Source organism: Oncorhynchus mykiss, chromosome 11 (genome assembly GCF_013265735.2).
Source record: "Oncorhynchus mykiss isolate Arlee chromosome 11, USDA_OmykA_1.1, whole genome shotgun sequence".
NCBI classification, from domain to species: Eukaryota; Metazoa; Chordata; class Actinopteri; order Salmoniformes; family Salmonidae; genus Oncorhynchus; species Oncorhynchus mykiss.
Window position 1 is genome coordinate 59,863,873 of NC_048575.1, and position 25,946 is coordinate 59,889,818.

Sequence of the window (25,946 nt, forward strand, 5' to 3'; positions counted from 1 at the left end):
CTACTCTCCTCTCCTGAGAGACCCAACAGCTAGACCATTTAACGCAGTGTTGGTTCGGCTGCAGGGTAAGAGAAGGCTGCCAATTCAACCCTGCCAGAAATATTTGGCACTTCGCGTACAGAGCCAATGTGTCCAAAACCAAATAGAAAGGCCCATTATGTGTTTTGCTTACTGGCAAACTTCAGGTTAAAAAAAGACTTCATTTTGGGGCCCACTTTAATCCAGTTAAAGAGAAATGACCCTTTTGTGACCAGCAATTGTTTGTGTTTTCAGCAGTTCTAGTTGTATTTAGACCTGGTTTAATAGGGACCATAACACTGTTAAAATGAAGTTCCATTAAAAAGCACAGCACTCCAACCCCATGCATGGGAATTCCATAGCACTGATGAAACAAGAAGAAAGCTAACCAATATTCAGCCTTCAGCTACACTTTAATAGCATAACCATGAGCTCATGATCTAATCCTGAAAGATGAACATTGATTTGACAAACTCAGTCGAGCCAAACATTCTAACCTTCCCTTAATAACAGATACTTGATCTTTCAAAAACTGTCTCCAATAAACACTGTGGTGGTCTGGTGGCAGACTGGCCGTACAGTGTGGGTAGTATCTGTTGCCTTTCCACCGCAGTGTACTGAATCAGGTGATGGACTGGTTCCAAAACCACTCCATGTTCTCCATTTTCCCCCCAAAGTTCATGTGCTGGGGGAAGTGAACTGTGGAGACTGTACAGAGGAGAACAGAGCGGGGCCATGACGGGGGAACTTAACTAACAGAGAGAGAAGCATCCACGATGGGGGAACCTAACTAACACAGAGAGAAGGTTCAGGTCCAATCTGCCATCTTTTAAAGCAACCAGGATGCAGAGCATGGTTGCTCTGTGTGGATGATTACTGCTGTGCCAGTGCCCAGCCCCCATGACCTCTCCTGTACATAAGTATTGACCTCAATCACCAAGGAGATGTTTGTTACAACATAGGGCTTCAACCTTCCCTCTAGGGATTCTGCTGAAAGTTGAGGAGAGGGGGAAAAGTGGGTAAAGCTGACAGTTCCCTCATTTGTACACATGGAGAAAAACAGATCCTATTGCTGCACAACCCACTGAGCTCATATCAAAGAACAGTGATTCACTGTGAGTTGGTGTTATCCGAGTGTGGCCCTACACATCTAACATATGAATACAACAGTAATCCTGACAGTGAATTATTAATATATTATCTAATGTACAGCTTTGTCTGACTGTTCTCCATACCAACACTGTCGTCTTTATGTTCAATGAGATCTAAAAGTGAACCAAGCCTGAAGCCTATTGCATTATAATACCTGATACTTTGGATCCTGGGCCAACCTAAACAGCAACCAGGGTTGAAAACACGGACCAGGTGTGCAGAAGCTCCAGGATCACAATCAGACTGGGATATACCGATACGTGGAAATGACAAACCATAGTCTCAATGTCTACTGACAGTGAGGTGAGAAGGATGGAGTGGGGTGACTCACCATGGCAGGTCCAGTCATGAGCAGAGAACAGCCGTGACACAGCTCTCCAAACTTCTCCCAGTAGTGTTTACGGCAGTACAGCTTTCCATCCTTCTCATAGTACCAGTTGGTCAGGTGGTCACAGCACTCCGAGCACCTGTGGATGGGAAAAAACACGTTTACCTCTGCAAGAAATGAAGAGAGAAGAGTGGACATACGGATCCTTTCAGCAGAGACCATATCAAGTGTAGAGCAAGCTGTTTCAAGATGATTTAGAGGAGAGTCACTACAAAGCCTGAGTGTATCATTTCAAAGACCTGTTGACAATCTCAAAGGCTTGTGTTAGATTTCTGAAAGATTCCTATTGAGCAGAGATTCCCACCACTCAAACAATGGCGTCTGAGAGATGACATGCAGATAGAACCAATAAACAATAGACAAAGCAGGAGCAGAATAATTACAAAAAGATTCTCAAAGAAAACAGCATCTGAAAAAGACAAATACACTGGGGACTTGTGCGAGAACTAAGTCAGTTAATATGGGAAATAGTTTAACCAACACGCAAACAGTTGACCTGTCTGTACACTCTCCCTCAACCAATCCTCTTTACAAAGAAAGTGACGGTGAAAGTATCCCTTAACGAGAGGCACTGGCACTAGACACAGCGCAGCAGAAGCCATTCATCATGTGAGAAATTACACTGGTGAACATGATACCTTCCACTCCCAGGTTGCACTGGAGTGCAGCGGTTGCTTCAGGCCTTTCTTTAGGATGACGGTATCTACTTGTCTCTGATCGCCAGGGTACGATGTAAAGGAAGTAGGTTACCTTGTTCCTGAGACATGTCACGTCTCGTTGGTGTGATCCATCACAAGGTAGGTAACACTGTGAAGAGAGTGACTACACACACACACACAATGTCTACATGAGGGCTGTGGTTTCCCAGAAGAATAAAGCGATAAGCAGCAGACCTTGGGAAACGCTGATCATTAACCTTACCTAAATACGAGCAACTAACACCAAAGGCTGCCCTCAGCTCTCCCCATCCACAGCCACATTCCAGCATCTTAATGTGTTCGTTGTTTCTGAGCATGATGAAGCACCTCTCAGACAGAAACCCTAACAACACTCTACACAGCCTGGTGGAGGGGGATCAACAAAAAATGTATGATTTGTCTGAATTTCTAGTTGAGTAATGTTCATAGAGTTAGGAATGCTGAAGTTGCCGAGAGATCAGGGAGCACCTGCAGGCTGTGAGGATACCTTCAGGTAGTTTCACAGGTTATGCAAAATGGCAGCACCAGGTTAAGCTGTGTCAGGCGCACAATCAATTCTAAACCTCTCAAGGAGATTAGTCTAGGTCACTAAACTGGCAACCCACTTACACAGACTCCCTGTGAAGAAGGGGTTGCCAGTTCTGCATACTGACTCATTCATCTGGAGGATCATTTAAAAACCGTGCAAATACACAAAATATACCCCAAAATGTGTGTGCACCAGTTTTCACGCAAAAGTGGCCATTTAAAATGTTTTACTTGAAGTGAGAATGTGCACATCTCCCTGCAAACTTCAGACCATGCGTACGCACATCTGTTAGTGGTTGAAATATTGTATTGCAAGCTGGCAAGTATTTTGTGCAAATGGGGTATATGATGAAAAGCTTATACAGAAAAAACTAATAGAAAAACATCTGAATAAGAATGCAACCATTAGTGAGAACAGCAAACCTATGTGTATTATATTCAGAATCTAAAATAATTCAACATAGGAATCTTATAATTCGACCTAGGAATCATTTTCCTATTTATTTTCATAGCCATTGCAGAATATATTCCTCACATTTTCTGGCCGTGATGGTTTCATATTCCCAAAGTAGCCATACAGCAAATTTGAAATGACCATGCGCATCTCTCATTTAACTGGACCTTGTAGCCCAGTAAATAGACAGGCTATACAGTATGTATTTCAAACTTTGCAATATCATAAGCAGCGGGCTTTATAATACTGGTATACCGTTTAACAGCTAATCTTTTACATTGAAGTAGGCCTATGTATCAAGTTAAGTTTTTAATTGTCATGTGCAAAAGTAGCCTACAGCGAAATGCCTTTCTTGCTCTTTACCAACAACGCAGTAATGATTATCAGTAGTACTATATAAAATGTATTTTAAAAAAGTCAAGCAGAACAAAAACATACAATAAATATTACTAACACTAAGTACTGTAATTGCATTTCTTTTTTGCAGCCTGCCCTACAATGTTTCAGAATTTGTGGGCGGTCCATCATATTTAGGTTGGGGAAAAAGTCGATATAAAACTTTGTTGAATTCAAACGTTCTGCTGACAGGTCTACGACAATTTGACATTGTTTTCTCATTCACAAATCGACACAGTCCTTTTCCAAATACACAATAAATGAATGCTAAAAATGACAACATTCTGCCAACACAGTAAATAGACCAGTAGCTTATGTAAACATTCTGACAGTATGGGTAGGCTACAATATAGCTGTGCGATAGGAGCACAACATCATTGCCTATTAAATCAAAGAGCCTATACCAAGGCAAGACATACTGTATGAACCCAATAATCTATTGATAAACTAAATATTGAACAACCATTTGTATTTTGCATGCTATGGCCTAATGCCAATAGTTCCAAATTATACAGCAAATAAAGAGCATTATTGTCACCATAAAAAGTGAATGGAGGCATTTTCCCAGGTGGAGTTTTAATGCTCGTTCACGTGTGCACAGTTTTACACCAACATCTGATTTATAACTGGAAACCTGCATAGCCTATGTATGGCGTGTGCCAAGTTTATAAATCTCAATATGGTGTGTGTGTGGACTTTTCAGAAATGGCACAAGCAGAAATTTATAACAACGGTTATAAATGAGGCCCCTTGACTGGAGGACACTCGGTTCACTGGCAGCAGAAAAACATTGAGGTAACAGTCTTAACAAATAAGCCAAGCACCTGCCTGTCTGGGGTATTGGTGTAGTTTTTCCCTTTATAAAGCACCGGAACATCCCAGTGCTAGCATGGGTCTGTGGGCGGGGCTTATTTTTATTTAGCTAGACAAGTCAGTTAAGAACAAATTCTTATTTACAATGATGGCCTACCCAGGATCAAACCAGGGTCTGTAGTGATGCCTCTAGCACCGCAATGCAGTGCCTTCGACTGCTGCACTTCTCTTAACCTGAGGTAGAGTTGATTCTGGCTCATCAGCATTTGAGAGAAAATCTACTCCTGGAGATTAGGCAGGTCAATTCCCTTTTACAATGGTTCATTCTAACACAACACTTATTACTGGTTACTTGGATTAAATCTTATGGAGGTGGTTCATGGCTTCTGGTACGTTGTGTGAGGAAACCAATGCTCCAAAAACATGCAGCCTACACACACAGAGAGACTAAAGCAAGAATAGGTAAGCAGGAAAAGAGTGAAAAAGTTATTTCCAGGCCTTCCCATGCACACAGCCTGGTCTCAGACTAGACGTAACATAGCAAATGTAAATCCAGGACACTCTAATTAGTTTGGTATGGTTACATAAGACAGATGGTTACTTAAAGGTGGGATGGTTGGTCGGGGTGGATGGATGGATGGGCGTATAATGCGAAATTATAGCAACTCAAAGGTTGCGAGCTCAAATCTCATCATCACAGAAAACTTTTGCAACTTTTCAACTACATAGAATGTTAGCTAACCCTTCCCCTAACCTCAACTCTTATATCAAAGCTTGATGATTCTTTGATTATCAGCTATGTAGTACTAGGGCAAAAACCAAAACATGCACCCCTTGGGGTCCCCAGGACAGAGTTTGGGAAACACTGCCTTCACCTTTAAACAAACTCATAAACTTAACCCTAGCCTAGCTAACGTTAGCCAGCTAGCTAGAATTCATAACATATCATACGCTGGGCAAATTCATAGCATATAATACAAATTGTAATTCAAAATGGGTGATGGACATCCACAAATTAATACATACCATATAAAACGTAACATATCATACTGAAGGGAGTGTGACGGATTTACGTACAGAATAATACGAAATGCTCCGAGACTAGGTTGGTGCACAGAGGGATGGTGTAGAAAAGCAGAGGGGTGCAGAAAGGCTGCCCAGATAAAGATCACATTAGTGAGGGGAGTGCTGTGTGTAAAAGGGAACGCTGCCCTCGGACTGGCCTAATGCCCAAATTAGATCCTTTTGTCTGACGGAATGTTGACCAGATCTTGGTTACAGAATTAAACTAAAAAAGTGACCAAAAAGGAACTGTATTAAAACATTGTTTTTGTATTTTTTTCCTCATCTGTACTCTCCTCTGTACTACTGAGACTGTTTAGTGTGTTAGCCAATCTGTGGTCAGTAGTAGTGCCCTACTCTATGTGATAGTAAACCTGAATATTGCATGTACACTCACGCACGCACTGTATGTGAGTATTTGTGAGCAACCTGTATATCATCATTGTGTGTGTAAAGAGCCAGAGTGTTTTTATAACACAGTCATGGAAACGGACAGAAACAGGAGGCAATGCTGAAATACACACACACCTGTGTGCGTATACAACAGGTGTGAAGAATATCCTGTCTACAGGTGTGCGTTTCAGGGAAACCAACTTTCACTGTAAAACTGAACAACGTAACGTTTGGATGTTCTCTGTTGAGTCATAGTGTGTCCTCCCTCCCTGTCATACCAAAACAACCCAATACCTGAGGAGAAACATTGGATTGGTCAGTCCTAGTGTGGGGGATAAAGGATAACTGTAGTGTACACAGTCATGTCCCTGAATAAATAGACCAAAACAAAGATTATCTGATCTAAAAAAACAAAAAAACACAATCAGTAGAGTAAACAACACTGGTGCTTCTTCTCAACCAAGAATGAAAGAAAAACAAAAAGACTGAGGTAAGAGGAAGGACTGGTCCTCCCAACAATGTCAGGGACTTACCCTGCTTAGACAAACGCCAACAGGCATTACTCGTTTGATTTCCTCAATTCCACATAACTAGTGGAAGGCCTTTACAAATGCCTTTTGTTTTAGTGTACTAGAATCTCCCAGGCAGGTTGTGCAACTAAAGCTGGTCTTAAGCTAGGTTTCCATCCAATTGGAGACAGATTTTCATGCAAATATTGTCAAATCGACATGAAGAAAATATGCACATTTTCCCTCTAGTGGTGTTTCCACCAAATAGACTTATTGCAGATTTAAAAAATATTTAAAAAATCAGTGCATGATGACATGGTGCACACAAAATGTACTTTTTGGCTTACATTTGTATGTACCCAATAAAAATCTAAAGTTTAATGTGTTTACATTGCATTTTCAACTCTACCAACATTTTTCTAATGAAAACGGTTGCCTTAAATAGCTGAAAATGTGCCCTCTCTGGCCTTGGGACATGCGCTCTAGCCAACAGCTTGCAGATCGTGCAGGTAGGTTGTGTGGGTAGGCTAGTCTACATGATGAGATGATTTTGGATAAGAGTGAGAATATTTGTATTTGTCAAATAGCAGTCAAGCATCGATCATCATAACATCAGAATAAGACTCTTGATATTTATTGTAAAGGATCATCAAGCTCATCACCATGCACTTTATGAACACTTAAGTTCATCAGTACTATTTTCATCTGAAGCCTAATAAACTGATTTGTTTCCCGAGTCGTAGCGGAAGGACCATATACCATGTCATCCAGTGACTCCAAGTTTGTTTCGATATGCATAACAGCAGGAAGTAGGGGTGCCGAGTGTGTTGCAGCACCCCTTGATAAATGATTACTCCTGTATGAGCGGAGAAAAATTATTGTCAGCAGAACGGAGTGAAGAATTGCCCCCCGGTGTCGTCCAACATGTCCCTCAACCTGCCTGCCCCCCCCCAACCCCTAGCATTTTACATTTCAACTTCAATGGGGTAGGGAGGAAGTCCCAAGGATTCCGGATAGCACGGACCCTTATCTCAGGGTGACTCTGTTGTGCTCCCATGTTACACTACAAGTTTCTGAGAGGGAGAGAAAACCACTCCTCTAATTCTATTGCAAGGAGGTTCCATAGAGAATTCATACTGAAATGTATTCTAAAATGCTGGAAACTGTGTTGTATGAATGGAAACAACACAAACACTAGTTCAAGATGCCGTAGGACTCCCTTTAAGACTACCCAGAATGCACCCAATGTGAACAGATAGTTACAGTTCTATTCAAACACATCAAGGTTACATTATTGGACCCCACAGACAATTAATGAGGGAAAGGATTGTCAGTATGACTTGAGCCAGAACGCTTCACCTCTTTTAGAGGAATAACATTGACTCATGAAGCACAATCCTTTGGAACAAGCCAGGATCCAGTTTTCCATGGCAAAAACAAAGGACTTTGTGCAGTGTCTGGCACTGCGGGCCCACGACTCTGAATCGCTGTCTAGGAATGCGGGCACACAACACACTGTCCAGTCTTTACCTATACTTTCGCCTCACAATGTCAGCTTTACTGGAACAGGGATAACGTCAGCCTTTAACAATGCTGTACAACTTGGAGGAGGTGCAAAGCTCTGTGTGCACAATAGAACAGAGCGGGGGGTATCATGGAAGAGGAAACTACTGTCGTTGCTTTAGAGTTTGACAATGTCCCACATGGAGTGAGAATAATTCTGTATTACAATGACAAAATGAATGAAGTTACGAGAAAAGAGGCTCACATTTGAGGAAAACTCCAGCCCACTTGGTTTAGCATCAGTATGGTAGTCTGGATTGGAGGTTTTTTCCAAAGCAGACGCTTCATCTGAAGATTTGAAATTTGTGAGGTGATTTGGGGGGAGGGCAAGAGAGAAAGAAGGAGCTAAAAAGAGAGAGAAAGAAGGAGCAGAGAGAGAGAAGGAGTTGGAGAGAGAAAGTTGCACAACTTCATCAAGGACTTGGCTTATGAACTGACACTAGGTGCAGTGGAGCTATAAAAAAGTAAATTATAGAAATACAGAAAGAAACCCAAATACTGGGTTATGTAAGAACATTGTGCTGCTAAAAAGCTTTGCTAGAAATTTGAGTGCTTGGGCAAATTTCAGTTTAAAAAATAAGGAACACTCACAAATGGCAAGTCCCTTCTACTCTAGGGAGACATAATCGGAAATACCTCATACTAGGATGCACAATTCAGGTAATCTTAGACTTCATTCAGTTATTATATTCAGGGGCAATTCAGAGCTCAAGAAAAACAGCTATACTCTAATCAGTTCTATTCAACTAGTCATTAGTTCTACTCTTTCATTCGTGTTACGTAACCTTGTGTGCTGGACGGGCCCAGTGAGTGTCAGAAACACACTCCCTCTCCTCATTAAAGCTGCCGTGACTCTGCCCTCAATCCCAGCTTCCCCTCTCACAAAAGCCCTGTGGAGCGCATTGTCATCTTCTAGACCATGACCTGTCCATTCTTGGATTGTCTATCTGAAGCCCCATCGTCAAATCCATAAATTATCTTCAGGTAAAGTAAAACCTGAGTGATTGCATTTCACAAACAAAGCTTTAGAGGAGCTAAATGTTTGTTTGAGCGTCTGACCATCAAGCAGGATTACGAAAATGGCCCTCATGAGGACCGTAACAGGAAAAGAAGACCCAGGGGTACAGTTGAAGTCGTTAGTTTACATACACTTAGGTTGGAGTCATTAAAACTCATTTTTCAACCACTCCACAAATTTCTTGTTAACAAACTATAGTTCTGGCAAGTCAGTTAGGACATCTACTTTAATTAGTAATTTTTCCAACAATTGTTTACAGACAGATTATTTAACTTATAATTCACTGTATCACAATTCCAGTGTGTCAGAAGTTTACTACACTAAGTTGACTGTGCCTATAAACAGCTATGAAAATTCCCGAAAATTATGTCATGGCTTTAGAAGCTTCTGATAGGCTAATTGACATCATTTGAGTCAATCGGAGGTGTACCTGTGGATGTATTTAGGCCTACCATCAGAATCAGTGCCTCTCTGGATATAAAAGGGGGAGGCTTGCTTGCAAGCCGAAGAAGACAATCCCAACCGTGAAGCACGGGGGTGGCAGCATTATGTTGTGGGGGTGCTTTTCTGCAGGAGGGACTTGTGCACTTCACTAAATAGATGGCATCATGAGGAATTTAAAATGATGTGGATATATTGAAGCAACATCTCAAGACATCAGTCAGGAAGTTAAAGCTTGGTTACAAATGGGTCTTCCAAATGGTCAATGACTCCAAGCATACTTCCAAAGTTGTGGCAAAATGGCTTAAGGACAACAAAGTCAAGGTATTGGAGTGGCCATCACAAAGCCCTGACATCAATCCTATAGAAAATTTGTGGGCAGAACTGAAAACCCATGTGCGAGCAAGGAGGCCAACAAACTTGACTCAGTTACACCAGCTCTGTCAGGAGGAATGGGCCAAAATTCACCCAACTTATTGTGGGAAGCTTGTGGAAGGCTACCCGAACATTTGACCCAAGTTAAACAATTTAAAGGCAATGCTACCAAATACTAATTGAGTGTATGTAAACTTCTGGGAACCCACTGGGAATGTGATGAAAGAAATAAAAGCAGAAATTTTAAATAAATAAAAAATAAATTGCTCTCTACTATTATTCTGACATTTCACATTCTTAAAATTAAAAGTGGTGATCTTAACTGACCTAAGACAGGGGATTTTAATGTCAGGAATTGTGAAAAACTGAGTTTAAATGTATTTGGCTAAGGTGTATGTAAACTTGCGACTTCAACTGATCCTCTAGTGCATGAATCAGGCCTTCGTGGTAAAATTGCTGCGAAGAAACCACTACTAAAAGGATGACAATAATAAGAAGAGACTTGCTTGGGCCAAGAAACGCAAGCAATGGACATTAGACCGGTGGAAATGTGTCCTTTTGGTCTGATGAGTACCAATTTGAGATTTTTGGTTCCAACCGCTGTGTCTTTGTGAGATGCAGAGTAGGTGAACGGATGATCTCCTCATGTGTGGTTCCCACCACGAAGCATGGAGGAGGTGGTGTGATGGTGTTTTATTGGTGACACTGTCAGTGATTTATTTAGAATTCAAGGCACATTTAACCAGCATGGCTTCTACAGCATTCTGTAGCGATAAGCCATCACATCTGGTTTGCACTTAGTGGGACTATAATTTGTTTCTCAACAGGACAATGACCGCAAACACACCTCCTCATGTTCAGGTCTCTCCAGAGATGTTCGATCGGGTTCAAGTCTGTGCTTTGGCTGTCCAACTCAAGGACATTCAGAGACTTGTCCCGAAACCACTCCTGCGTTGTCTTGGCTGTGTGCTTAGGGTCGTTGTCATGTTGTAAGGTGAACCTTCACCCAAGTCTGAGGTCCTGAGCACTCTGGAACAGATTTTCATCAAGGATCTCTGTACATTGCGCCGTTCATCTTTCCCTCGATCCTGACTATTATCTCAGTCTCTGCCGCTGAAAAACATCCCCACAGCATGATGCTGCCACCACCACGCTTCACCGTAGCGATGGTGCCAGGTTTCCTACAGACATGATGCTTGGCATTCAGACCAACAAGTTAAATCTTGGTTTCATCAGACCAGAGAATCTTCTTTCTCATGGTCAGAGTCATTTAAGTGCCTTTTGGAAAACTCCAAGCTGGCGGTCATGTGCCTTTTTACTGAGGAGTGGCTTCCGTCTGGCCACTCTACCATAAAGGACTGATTGGTGGAGTGCTGCAGAGATGGTTGTCCTTCTGGAAGGATCTCCCATCTCCACACAGGAACTCTGGAGCTCTGTCAAAGTGACCATCAGGTTCTTGGTCACTTCCCTTACCAAAGCCCTTCTCCTCCGATTGCTCAGTTTGGCCGATCGGCCAGCTGTAGGAATACTATTGGTGGTTCCAAACTTCTTCCATTAAGAATGATGGAGGGCACTGTGTTTTTGGGGACCTTCAATGCTACAGAAATGTTTTGGTACCCTTCCCCAGATCTGTGCCTTGACACAATCCTATCTCAGAGCTCTACGGACAATTCCTTCAACCTCATGGCTTGGTTTTTGCTCTGACAACTGTGGGACCTTATATAGACAGGTGTGTGCCTTTCCAAATCATGTCCAATCAATTGAATTTACCACAGGTGGACTCCAAGTTGTAGAAACATCTCAAGTTTGATCAATTGAAACATGACGCACCTTGAGCTCAATTTCAAGTCTCATAGCAAAAGGTCTGAATAGCTACGTAAATACGGTATTTCTGTTTTTAATTTGAATACATTTGCAAAAACCTCTAAAAACCTGTTTTCGCTTTGTCATTATGGGTATTGTGTGTAGAATGATGAGGGAAAAAAATAATTTAAATACATTTTACAATAAGGCTGTAACGTGTAAAAAGTTAAGGGGTCTAAATCCTTTCCGAATGCACTGTATGTCCTATTGTACTGCCCTCAGTGTTCAGCTTAAATCCAAAGGTTTCTCAATGGGGGCCAGTAACCTGGGAATGCCAGACAGTTAATGTCAGTCTCCATCCAGACAATGATTAAGCCACCGGACAAGAGAATCTTCCAGGGCCAAAGTCCTCAAGGCCAGAGATGTGGTGGGATCCTCCTCACATTGTGTCCCGGTGACCCACCCAAATTCATGTGTGAGTGTTGCCTCATACACGTTTACCATTTTCCCCTTTAAAAGGCAAAAGGACGACAATCATCTACCACCTCTAAGTTGTTAACTTGTTGTACTAACAACAATGGTTCAAAAGAGTAGAATGGTGGTATCTGCCACTGGGATGTGTACAGGAATGCACTGTACAAGAGTTCTTCCTCACTGACCTGCCCACAATGATGCTAAAACATTCCACATGTAGAACTCTCCAGGACTACCCACACGGCAATTTGTAAGCATGTGCATACAGCATTTGACCACAAAGAATACCTGAAATAGTCAAAAACTGCATTTTAACCAACAAAATATATTGTCTCTATTAATTTCATTGCTGCTTATTCCATGTCATAAGGAAACCAAGCTCACATGTCTACTGCACAGACAGTAAGTCCTACAAAAAAATGATTAAAAAAAAACATTAAACAGTGAATGCAACTGAAATCTACATTTAAAAGTATGACTTACTGAAAACAGGCATTGTGCCAAGTTCCTTGAAGAACCTTCACATTGAATGTGTCTTGAATTGTTCCCCCGCAACCCGCACAGTGGCGTCCATCTGTACCTGTAGGGTTCAATTATGTCACTACAGGAAAAGCATACTCTATCCATTCATAAAAGTAAATCACAGTAGCAATTGCATTTCTGCATAGATTTTATTGACTGAACAAAGGTGAGACTTGTAATCTGTTTGCATAGACACATTTTTTAAGAAAATAAGAATATATGGAAATTCCCTGACCTTTAATAACAATCAATTTTGAGTAATTGCAAATACAGTCAGTCAATGATTATAGGGATAATGTTTTTTGTAGAACATAGGCTGACACAGGCTGTTTACAATATAATGTTCAGGCTATAAATGATTCTCAAGTAAAAAGGAAAACGTTTAGACAAGCATGAGCATCATTCTTCTGTTATATATATATATATATATACACACACACACACACACACACACACACCAATCAAAAGTTTGGACACATACTCATTCAAAGTTTTAAAAATGTTTTTACTATTTTCTACATTGTACTAATCAAAATAGTATACTGTATAAGACACTGTATAAGTCTAAAAATATATGTAGCAAATAAAGATTCCAGCTAGATCTCTTTAGTTGAGCTCTTTAATTTGTTCAAAAAAAAAAAGCCTGCATTCACAAGACTTCCATTCCAATGCAATAAATATTGAGTTTTGAAATTAATGGATCCAAGCTGCGAAATTCAAGTAACATTATTTTACACATCTGCCCGAACTTAATGGCAGAATCATTGACGTTGTTACAAAGTAACTATGCATGTTATGACGATCAGATGCATTGTAGCGAGCTCTCATTTGACAAATATCAGCTAACAAATGTATCAAGTCTCGAAGACCGTGCATCCCCCTACTCGAATTAGCTTGGGCTTCCCTTTCCCCAAACAACAGATTGTATGTATAAATAAAAAAAAGTCAACATTGTTATCCACATGTAAGCGTAACTATCAACTGGGAGAGAAGTTTAGACTGCTCACCTTCCAGCTCCTCCATCTAATTGTTGTGTCGTCGTTATTTGTTCTTTATTTCCCAGAAAGTTCTCACAGTGATCCAGTGTGTGTTACATTCAGGGTTATTTATTCTACGAATACAAGAAAGGTATTTAGAAATCGTAGTTTCAATCCCCTGTACATTTTCTTAGGAAGGAAAATATCGCCGTTCAGTTTTGGAATAGCCTACTTTGTTGGCAGGATGACGTCATGCAGTTGGAATTCCTGTACGGAGACCGGAAGGGATCGGCAGCAGCAACACCTGGAACAGGAGCAAATTGGAGCCGAAAAGGCAAATATCCACTACACTGAAACTATAGCACCATCTACTGCCAGAAAGATTTCACGTTATTATTTTTGTTAAACAATTTTCATATATGAATAACTTAAATGATGACATTCCCCGAGCATCTGTAATGCCAGCTTGTTATGACTCCTGAGTCCTACACGCAGGATAGCCTACTGTTCCCCAAGCATGTCTGTGCGGCGAGTGGATACTTATACCTGAAGATAAAACACGACTTTGACACTAGTCAACCAAAATTATTGCAACCATCACACTGAATAAGCTACCCTGTAACTCCAAATCGAGCAGCTGGGAAGAAGGAAACGTCTAAGGGAAGCCATAGTTGCCCGTGCGGTTGGTCCATTTGGCTCTACATCAACTTTTCAAATCGCTGTTAGTGCATTCAGATTTCTATCACTTGAAACATGCACAGAACCATATAAACATTTGCACGAACTCGGCAAGTCTGCATGCATATATTTTTTTGCGCATGCTTCAGGTGGTAGAAATCTGAACGCACTACCAGCTTTTTGAAAAGTTGATGTAATTATACTTTCCTGTGGATATTGTCTCACATTCCTACTGCCAAACGACCAACCACACGGACAATGTTATTCAACATTCTGGCCTATAGAAGTCGTGAGAGGAACTCCTGATTCAAACGCTAATTTCTGCCTGACGTAAAAATGCAATGGAAATCAACGTCGGGTTTCCAGGCAAACTGCATAGGTGCAGTGGTCTAATGACTTCATTTTCAATGCTTTACCTAAGGTATTGTGCCTATCTAATGTATGTTGACGACTCTTGTGGTTACATAACCTTACTTAAGTGTATGAGGTTGTATCACCCTGTCCTGCTTGATGGACATTCTTGTTACATTTTCACCTTGCTACAGTATTATGTCAACTGCCCAAACAATCACCAGACTGCATTACTATATTGGCTTAGTTTAGTGCTCAGCCTCGTCATGGGAGTGAACCAATTATGGGTATAAACCCTGGATGACAGACAGGGGGCGTTGTATTGAAGGCACCACGCAGCCATCTCCTCGATTGTAAAAATCTTTTGGAAGGTATAGAAATGCATATATTATGCATATAAGGTCTACATTCATTTGACACATTTACTCTATTTCAATAACTAAATGCATACTTTTAAATTATGCGAGCTAAACATATATATATATATATATATATATATATATATATACAGTGCCTTGCGAAAGTATTCGGCCCCCTTGAACTTTGCGACCTTTTGCCACATTTCAGGCTTCAAACATAAAGATATAAAACTGTATTTTTTTGTGAAGAATCAACAAGTGGGACACAATCATGAAGTGGAACGACATTTATTGGATATTTCAAACTTTTTTAACAAATCAAAAACTGAAAAATTGGGTGTGCAAAATTATTCAGCCCCCTTAAGTTAATACTTTGTAGTGCCACCTTTTGCTGCGATTACAGCTGTAAGTCGCTTGGGGTATGTCTATCAGTTTTGCACATCAAGAGACTGAATTTTTTTCCCAGCTCGAGCTCAGTGAGGTTGGATGGAGAGCATTTGTGAACAGCAGTTTTCAGTTCTTTCCACAGATTCTCGATTGGATTCAGGTCTGGACTTTGACTTGGCCATTCTAACACCTGGATATGTTTATTTTTGAACCATTCCATTGTAGATTTTGCTTTATGTTTTGGATCATTGTCTTGTTGGAAGACAAATCTCCGTCTCAGTCTCAGGTCTTTTGCAGACTCCATCAGGTTTTCTTCCAGAATGGTCCTGTATTTGGCTCCATCCATCTTCCCATCAATTTTAACCATCTTCCCTGTCCCTGCTGAAGAAAAGCAGGCCCAAACCATGATGCTGCCACCAACATGTTTAACAGTGGGCATGGTGTGTTCAGGGTGATGAGCTGTGTTGATTTTACGCCAAACATAACGTTTTGCATTGTTGCCAAAAGGTTCAATTTTGGTTTCATCTGACCAGAGCACCTTCTTCCACATGTTTGGTGTGTCTCCCAGGTGGCTTGTGGCAAACTTTAAACGACACTTTTTATGGATATCTTTAAGAAATGGCTTTCTTCTTGCCACTCTTCCATAAAGATTTGTGCAATATACGACTGATTGTTGTCCTATGGACAGAGTCTCCCACCTCAGCTGTAGATCTCTGCAGTTCATCCAGAGTGATCATGGGCCTCTTGGCTGCATCTCTGATCAGTCTTCTCCTTGTATGAGCTGAAAGTTTAGAGAGGACGGCCAGGTCTTGGTAGATTTGCAGTGGTCTGATACTCCTTCCATTTCAATATTATCGCTTGCACAGTGCTCCTTGGGATGTTTAAAGCTTGGGAAATGTTTTTGTATCCAAATCCGGCTTTAAACTTCTTCACAACCGTATCTCGGACCTGCCTGGTGTGTTCCTTGTTCTTCATGATGCTCTCTGCGCTTTTAACGGACCTCTGAGACTATCACAGTGCAGGTGCATTTATACGGAGACTTGATTACACACAGGTGGATTGTATTTATCATCATTAGTCATTTAGGTCAACATTGGATCATTCAGAGATCCCCACTGAACTTCTGGAGAGAGTTTGCTGCACTGAAAGTAAAGGGGCTGAATAATTTTGCACGCCCAATTTTTCAGTTTTTGATTTGTTAAAAAAGTTTGAAATATCCAATAAATGGCGTTCCACTTCATGATTGTGTCCCACTTGTTGTTGATTCTTCACAAAAAAATACAGTTTTATATCTTTATGTTTGAAGCCTGAAATGTGGCAAAAGGTCGCAAAGTTCAAGGGGGCGAATACTTTCGCAAGGCACTGTATACATTTAAAATCATTCAAGAGGTTTTTTTATTGAGTACTAGTGTTACTTTCCCCACTTCAAGAAAAACATATATTTTTTTAAATGTAATTTTGTCCTTGAAACATATAATTGCATTCATTCCTATGGAGTGCCAATAGACGGGTGGCTTCAAAGTCTCTCAATGGCCAATACCTAGCATCAGCAATCCAGGGTTTATAAACTCCTTTTTCAGGACCCTGTCTTTCAAAGATAATTTGTAAAAATCCAGATAATTTCACAGATCTTCATTGTAAAGGGTTTAAACACTGTTTCCCATGCTTGTTCAATGAACCATAAACAATTAATGAACTTACACCTGTGGAACGGTCATTAAGACCGTACAGACGGTAGGCATTTAAGGTCACAGTTATGAAAGCTTAGGATACTAAAGAGGCCTTTCTACTGACTCTGAAAAACACCAAAAGAAATATGCCCAGGGTCCCTGCTCATCTGCGTGAACGTGCCTTGGGCATGCTGCAATGACGCATGAGGACTGCAGCTGTGGCCAGGGCAATAAATTGCAATGTCCGTACTGTGAGATGCCTAAGACAGCACTACAGGGAGACAGGACAGACAGCTGATCGTCCTCGCAGTGGCAGACCACATGTAACAACACCTGCACAGAATCGGTACATCCGAACATCACACCTGCGGGACAGGTACAGGATGGCAACAACAACTGCCCAAGTTACACCAGAAATGCACAATCCCTCCATCAGTGCTCAGACTGTCCTCAATAGGCTGAGAGAGGCTGGTCAGAGGGCTTGTAGGACTGTTGTAATGCAGGTCCTCACCAGACATCACTGGCAACAACGTTGCCTATGGGCACAAACCCACCGTCGCTGGACCAGACAGGACTGGCAAAAAGTGCTCTTCACTGACGAGTTGTAGTTTTGTCTCACCAGGGGTGATGGTCGGATTCGCGTTTATCGTCGAAGGAATGAACATTACACCAAGGCCTGCACTCTGGCGGAATCGATTTGGAGGTGGAGGGTCTGTCATGGTCTGGGGCGGCATCACAGCATCATCGGACTGAGCTTTTTGTCATTGCAGGTAATCTCAATGCTGTGCGCTACAGGGAAGCCATCCTCCTCCCTCATGTGGTACCCTTCCTGCAGGCTCATTCTCGCATGACAATGCAGCCATACTGCTCGCTCTGTACGTGATTTCCTACAAGACAGGAATGTAAGTGTTCTGCCATGGCCAGCGAAGAGCCCGGATCTCAATCCCATTGAGCACATCTGGGACCTGTTGGACTGGAGGGTGAGGGCTAGGGCCATTCCCCCCAGAAATGTCTGGGAACTTGCAGGTGCCTTGGTGGAAGAGTGGGGTAACATATCACAGCAAGAACTGGCAAATCTGGAGCAGTCCATGAGGAGGAGATACACTGCAGTACTTAATGCAGCTGTTGGCCACACCAGATACTGACTGTTACTTTTAATTTTGACCCCCCCCCCCCTCTTTGTTCAGGGACACATTATTCAATTTCTGTTAGTCACATGTCTGTGGAACTTGTTCAGTTTATGTCTCAGTTGTTGAATCTTATGTTCACACAAATATTTACATATGTTAAGTTTGCTGAAAATAAACGCAGTTGACAGTGAGAGGAAGTTTATTTTTTTGCTGAGGTTATATGTCATTATATTGAACCAATGATTTATCTATTCACTAGATGACTGACCGAGGACGCTGTGTTGATGCCACCGTGCCTCAGTCTTGGCACTCCCCCACCAGTGTAAAAAATACATTAATAAAACCCATAAAACCTAGCAGTCAAACAGGGAAATGGTTCCAATATTTTTTCCACCTTTCATTTTTCCCATAGGGGATTTTAGAAACACTTTAAAATATGGGCTGTTTTTCGTGTAGGCTCATGCTGGCGTGACGTTTTGATTACCGTGTAAATCTCTGTGTTTGCTTGTATAGAGTGTCGTACCCCATCAGAACCCAAAATATATGTTTGTTAACAAGGCAATAAATGTAAACATTTTGGGGGGGGGGCAGGTGGTTAGAGAGTTGGGCCAGTAACCGTATAGGTTGCTAGATCGAATCCCCGAGTTGACAAGGTAAAACATCTGTTGTTCTGCCCCTGAACAAGGAGGTTAACTCACTGTTCCCCGGTAGACTGTCATTGTAAAGAAGAATTTGTTCTTAACCGACTTGCCTAGTTTAATAAAGGTTAAAAATGTAATTCCCCACGAATGTTGAAGCGCTCCCCTTGGGCCAATTGAGATATTGCATGCGACTAACACATTTCTGTGAATTACTACAGCTTCCGCCTTGGGCCAATCAGTGATTGTTTAAAATGCCGGATCTCTATGGCAAGACGCAGCATTCACCCAGGTTTCATCAAAATCGGGCCAGTGCTGTATGAGATATCGCGTGTAACTAAAGTACTTATGGATGGAGAAAGATTCACAGTCCCCTCCCCGATTTCATCGTGGGGGCAACAAACACTGTATAGCCTCAAAACATGGTTAAAACGATCATTTTGATATCGTGGAGGGTCAGTCCTTGCATCTATTAATTTGAAAGTTCTCAAGGCCCATCAAAACTGAGGCGGGTTGTGTCTTTGTTATTGTTTCAGTTAAAGACTCTAGCTTTAACAGTAGGCCTATTCAAACAGTTGTTGGAAGTACATCTGATCATGTCTTCATACAGGGGAATTTATTTGAGTCATGGATTGTAATGAAGTGTGCATCTGTTTTCTCTTCCACTGAAAATGTTTTCTATTTTATTTCATTTATTTGTATTACAATAATACATGATACAAAATATGAATGAATACAAGTATACTTAAATAATTTACAAAGGACAGTTGAGTTAGTCCTAGGGGGTATTATAACACGTAACAACACTAAGACCTTCAGCGCCAATAAGACAGAAACGTTGGATGAGGGGTGGGGCTACATCGGACATCATATTCGCGCTCGTCAGAAGGTCATCGCTACCAGTGAGGAAGAGGCGAACGAAAGGGTCAACTTTCGTCAAATTTTGTCCAAGCGGTAATAAGCAGACCGCCTGCATTTCCGATTTTGGGACAACGACTCCAATTGTAGGGGCGGAAACAAAACCATATTATTATACAGTGTCGCTAACGGAAAATTACGGCACGTGGGGGCGGGTTACCGAACATTTTTTTGTGTAACACTGATGGTACATAAGCAGGTAGTATGATAACTTGCAGGTCAATGTTGCGGTGGGTTACCGGGAGTTTAGGGCATATTAGTCTGCATGTTAATTAAGAGTAGATCGGGGCATTTTATCTTGTTATATGTCAGGCAGTTATTGAATGAGATGTCTGATGCCTACAGTCTAGATAGCGCACGTCATAGACTTTAAGCTACTTGCAATACAATTGTGTTTCATAAGGAATTTAGTTGTCGGGATTGTCTTTAATTGACTTAGACATATCTTAGTCGTGTGTCATCAATTTCTTGGTCTATGCTTTGTCATAATATGCCGAATAACGGTTATGAAATAAAGGTTTTCGTCACATTTAGCGTATGTGTAAATTGGAGTGATATTATCTGTTTAGTAATAGTAGCATAATAGGCCATATCGTAATTGAAATTGTTTGGTGGGAGTTAAAGACTACTAGCCTACAAGTTAAAATGGGAGTGGGGTCCGAAAATGCAGCATCCACCACCAAACTATCCATTCGTCATGGGGTATGCAAAGAGGAGACGAATATCGCTCTGAAAGCACCCTTAAACGTAGAGGGTATGTTACCAAAGAAAGTGGGGCACGTGACTGCAGAAAGAGCCACCTGGGGTCGCCGCATTGAGTTTGTCCTTGCATCGGTGGGGTACGCGGTTGGACTTGGGAACGTGTGGCGGTTTCCATACCTCTGCTACAGGAGCGGTGGAGGTAAGCACATGTAGGCTATTGTTGAGTCTTTGGGTCCATCATCTATAAAATACTGTCAGAACAACGGAAGGAGAGGGGTAATGTCAATAATCTAGATTTAAAGTGTGTGCGTTCCATACTGCTATTATGCATAAATCAGATCCTGAACATGTGGAAATGTAAATACAGAATTTTGGTTTGTTTAATTTATAAACCAGTCTAATTACTGAACCAGTTTAGGCACATGCCATATGTTTGCAACCCTGTAGGCTAACCTTCATGAGCCACATGTGAGTGCCTTTGGTTGAACAATGGCCTCAAACAAAGATTAGTGTTTTCACAATTAAACAAGGACTTGCTTTCAGAATAAAGATAATGTATTCATTGTTTAACCCATTACAGTCAAAGCCCTGTCTAACTGAGGCTTAGACTTTTATCACATTTTTTTTTTTTACATGTATTTAACTGCTTATTTTTGTCACTAAACAGTCTCCATATTAACTTCCGTAATTGTTTCCAACTGGTACCGGTGAACATACAGACAAGTCTTGGGAGGTCTGTAGGTGTCCTAGAGCAAAACAACCAACAAGTTTGTGAGAGTCATCTTTCCATAGAAGGGTAATAGTTTGTTGGCCAAACCGTTCGGCTGCTACAGACGATTTTGTGAGAAGACTGTTTTTTGGGATGTCTCATGGTCTGACAAACACTGCTCTAGCTCTGTCACCTTTCACTGCAGATGTGTGAAGTGCAACATTGGCGGATACAGTGGATTGAGACGCATCCAATGTAAAAAAAACAACATATTTCTAGCTAAAACTGACACATTTTTATGGGGATTTTTTAAAATGATGCTAATTATATTTCAGCAGGAGCACAGATGTCGACTTTTATTGATGTTGGATGTTTGTTTCTAGATGGATGTATGCCATTTGACCCACTTCGTGCTGATCTAGTCTTACTTGCAGGTCTAATCTTACTTGCAGGTCTAATCTTACTTGCAGGTCTAATCTTACTTGCAGGTCTAATCTTACTTGCAGGTCTAATCTTACTTGCAGGTCTAATCTTACTTGCAGATCTAATCTTACTTGCAGATCTAATCTTACTTGCATGTCTTTAGAATAGGATTTAGCTAAACTACGCCAAGGCTACGCCAGGTTGGAATTAACTTTGATGTTATGAAGTGGACTTCTTGAAAGAGCCAAGAGGCAATTCTTCCCCCATGTTACTATGTACATTTTTTGGGGAGAAGAAACCAATGGTTGTAATCCAGTATGACTCACTGCACCACCCTCACTTTTTAGACTTCTGATCTATGAGTTGAAAATGTGCCACAAAAGAGATTTTGAAAAGTTAGTTCTTGGCCAACCGGTTGGGGTTTTCCTGTTTTTGCAACAACAACAACAAAAAACCTTGAACATAACTGACAGTAATTAACAAGGTGGTAAAGGTCCTGAAACAAGACACACATAAGTACATCAGAAGAAGTATGTTCCATGCTGAAAATGAACCGCTAGGTAAATTATTATGATAGTTAACTATAAGTGTGAGGAGGACACAAATACACAACGATGACCAAGCAATTTGTTTCAATGGCATCACTGGTTTTATATTTGTTTAATGTCATTTACTTTGCATTGCTTTGGCTTGTCTGGCACAGTTGATATCTAGCTGAGATGAAGTCCAATCAAGAATGACACAGCAAAACAACAAAAACCTCAACAACAGACACTGATGATTGTGTTCTGTTGTATTTCCCTGTTTATAGTTTATTCGATCCCCGTTATCTTTTGCCGAAGCAGCAGCATCCTGGGGTCCACACAAACATGACAAGTAACAAAACACAGCTACACTGATAGACAAGGACAGTCACAGAAATGTAAAATGCAATGATATACAACAACAAAAAATAGTACATACAATACAACAACAAATATTGTGTAATGTAATGTGTGTGTGTGTGCGTGTCCCCTCACTGTCCCCACAATTCCATTAAATGTTGTTTAATTGTTTTTAATGGTAATTTTGTTGTTTGCTTGAGTAATTGGAGATGGAAGGGAGTTCCATGCTAACATGGCCGTGTATAGAACTGTACGTTGTCGTGAATTCATTTTGAACTTGGGGATTGTGAAGAGACCCCTGTTTGTGTGTCTGAGCTGAATGTTATTTGATTATGCAAACTACAAGAGAATCAGTTAATCTCTCGTAAACCCTCAAAAATGAAAGACTGGCATGCATGTTGTTGATGTTAGTTCTGTAAGTGCAGTAAAGGGCAAGGCGTGCTACTCTGTTTTGAGCCAGCTTTCTTTGCTGCACTTGACCATATTGCCGGACAGTAATCAAGATGGGACAAGACCAGAGCCTGAACAACTAGTACAGTTGATTTGTGTCAAACGCAGAATATCTTTTTATAACAGACATACTCCTCCTCATCTTCACAACAACGTTGTCAATATGGCTTAGCCATGATAACTGGTCTCACCCTTTATACACAACTCCAGTTGAGGTTTCGGTCTTAGAAAATGTTTTGAACCAAATACATTGCTTATCATTTTAGATGTATTTAAGACCATGTTATTGTTAATCACCCACTCTGATACTGACTGGAACTCTGTTAACATCCCACACACTATCAAGCATTTCACACACATGATCTAGATACTGACTTAGCACTTGGTGGCCAATAGCAACACCCTAAAACAATAGGCCTTAATAGGTGACGCTGCAACCATAACACTTGACATGGTACTCCCACCGGCTTTGGTCTTTGTCATGGTAGCAACGTAGGCTACAATTTATTTTCAAGAAAACCCTCTCAAAATCAAACGGAGCTCTTTCGTTCCACGTTCAGCATGCGTTGCCCTCTTCTGCCTTGCCATGGGGTTTCCAATAGCTTCACTAACCCCAAAGTCAAAGTTCAGGGATGGTGTCTTTGTGTTTATAAACCTTGCCACGGACCTCACTGTATAACAGAAAGGTGCTACCTTGACAGACAAGTCACACTGGTTTGCTCAGGCACTAAATTAGCAGGCACTAAATTCCTCTGTCATTCATTCACATCCCAGATTATGTACAGTGCCTTGCGAAAGTATTCGGCCCCCTTGAACTTTGCGACCTTTTGCCACATTTCAGGCTTCAAACATAAAGATATAAAACTGTATTTTTTTGTGAAGAATCAACAACAAGTGGGACACAATCATGAAGTGGAACGACATTTATTGGATATTTCAAACTTTTTTTTAACAAATCAAAAACTGAAAAATTGGGCGTGCAAAATTATTCAGCCCCCTTAAGTTAATACTTTGTAGCGCCACCTTTTGCTGCGATTACAGCTGTAAGTCGCTTGGGGTATGTCTCTATCAGTTTTGCACATCGAGAGACTGAAAATTATTCCCATTCCTCCTTGCAAAACAGCTCGAGCTCAGTGAGGTTGGATGGAGAGCATTTGTGAACAGCAGTTTTCAGTTCTTTCCACAGATTCTCGATTGGATTCAGGTCTGGACTTTGACTTGGCCATTCTAACACCTGGATATGTTTATTTTTGAACCATTCCATTGTAGATTTTGCTTTATGTTTTGGATCATTGTCTTGTTGGAAGACAAATCTCCGTCCCAGTCTCAGGTCTTTTGCAGACTCCATCAGGTTTTCTTCCAGAATGGTCCTGTATTTGGCTCCATCCATCTTCCCATCAATTTGAACCATCTTCCCTGTCCCTGCTGAAGAAAAGCAGGCCCAAACCATGATACTGCCACCACCATGTTTGACAGTGGGCATGGTGTGTTCAGGGTGATGAGCTGTGTTGCTTTTACGCCAAACATAACGTTTTGCATTGTTGCCAAAAAGTTACATTTTGGTTTCATCTGACCAGAGCTCCTTCTTCCACATGTTTGGTGTGTCTCCCAGGTGGCTTGTGGCAAACTTTAAACAACACTTTTTATGGATATCTTTAAGAAATGGCTTTCTTCTTGCCACTCTTCCATAAAGGCCAGATTTGTGCAATATACAAGTGATTGTTGTCCTATGGACAGAGTCTCCCACCTCAGCTGTAGATCTCTGCAGTTCATCCAGAGTGATCATGGGCCTCTTGGCTGCATCTCTGATCAGTCTTCTCCTTGTATGAGCTGAAAGTTTAGAGGGACGGCCAGGTCTTGGTAGATTTGCAGTGGTCTGATACTCCTTCCATTTCAATATTATCGCTTGCACAGTGCTCCTTGGGATGTTTAAAGCTCGGGAAATCTTTTTGTACCAAATCCGGCTTTAAACTTCTTCACAACAGTATCTCGGACCTGCCTGGTGTGTTCCTTGTTCTTCATGATGCTCTCTGTGCTTTTAACGGACCTCTGAGACTATCACAGTGCAGGTGCATTTATACAGAGACTTGATTACACACAGGTGGATTGTATTTATCATCATTAGTCATTTAGGTCAACATTGGATCATTCAGAGATCCTCACTGAACTTCTGGAGAGAGTTTGCTGCACTGAAAGTAAAGGGGCTGAATAATTTTGCACGCCCAATTTTTCAGTTTTTGATTTGTTAAAAAAGTTAGAAATATCCAATAAATGTCGTTCCACTTCATGATTGTGTCCCACTTGTTGTTGATTCTTCACAAAAAAATACAGTTTTATATCTTTATGTTTGAAGCCTGAAATGTGGCAAAAGGTCGCAAAGTTCAAGGGGGCCGAATACTTTCGCAAGGCACTGTAGCAGACATGAGGGTCTCTTGATGAGGGAGCCCTCTTGGTCTAATGGTCAAGACGGGGATTTCTCCTACGTGAGACCAGTGTTCAGAGGAGGTCAGAGGAGGGGGTTGAATGTAGCGGCCATGAGTCGGGCTCGTGATGAGGTAGCCCTGTCTGCGACTTCAAAATCAGATCACACCCGTCAAAATTACAATGAGGAGCCTGTATCTCATTCCCTCACCGGAGGGCTTGAAACAAGTATACTGCTGTAATGACTATCCTAGTTGTAACATAGGGAAATTAGACACTGTCATTATAGTAAGACACCATGTGTTGTCTATTCATCCTTCTTAGTGTTTAGCTAGTTGTCATATGGGAGAACCTCCCGAAAGGACAACCATCTCTGCAGCACTACACCAATCAGGCCTTTATGGTAGTGGCCAGACGGAAGCCACTCCTCAGTAAAAGGCATATGACAGCCCACTTGGAGTTTGCCTAAAGGCTCTCAGACCATGAGAAACAAAATTCTCTGGTCTGATGAAACCAAAATTGAACTATTTGGCATGTTGGTGGCAGCATCATGCTGTGGGGATATTTGGCAGCGGCAGGGACTGGGAGACTAGTCCATATCGAGGAAAAGATGAACGGAGCAAAGTACAGAGAGATTCTTGA

General features: G+C 41.4%; 2 protein-coding genes across 4 annotated transcripts in view; one reads left to right on the top strand and one right to left on the bottom strand.

The window, feature by feature from the left end:
* LOC110536102 (LIM domain kinase 2) overlaps positions 1-14,407 on the bottom strand; it is a 29,946-nt gene extending 15,539 nt beyond the window's left edge. The window contains exons 1-5 of one of the 3 annotated variants that reach the window (XM_021621658.2): positions 14,200-14,407; positions 13,817-13,888; positions 13,615-13,718; positions 12,569-12,665; positions 1,502-1,637 (exon numbers count right to left, since the gene is read on the bottom strand). In XM_021621658.2, the coding sequence (XP_021477333.2) occupies positions 1,502-1,637; positions 12,569-12,665; positions 13,615-13,630 (249 nt within the window). In that variant the 5' untranslated portion in view covers positions 13,631-13,718; positions 13,817-13,888; positions 14,200-14,407. The other 2 variants (XM_021621660.2, XM_021621659.2) reach the window with 2 other exon arrangements.
* A 5,249-nt stretch (positions 14,408-19,656) lies between these two features.
* The window catches only part of LOC110536105 (sodium- and chloride-dependent GABA transporter ine), a 48,394-nt gene continuing 42,104 nt past the window's right edge, over positions 19,657-25,946 (top strand). Inside the window, exon 1 of the mRNA XM_021621662.2 lies at positions 19,657-20,616. Within this exon, the coding sequence (XP_021477337.2) occupies positions 20,361-20,616 (256 nt within the window). The 5' untranslated portion in view covers positions 19,657-20,360. The remainder of the gene's footprint in view (positions 20,617-25,946) is intronic.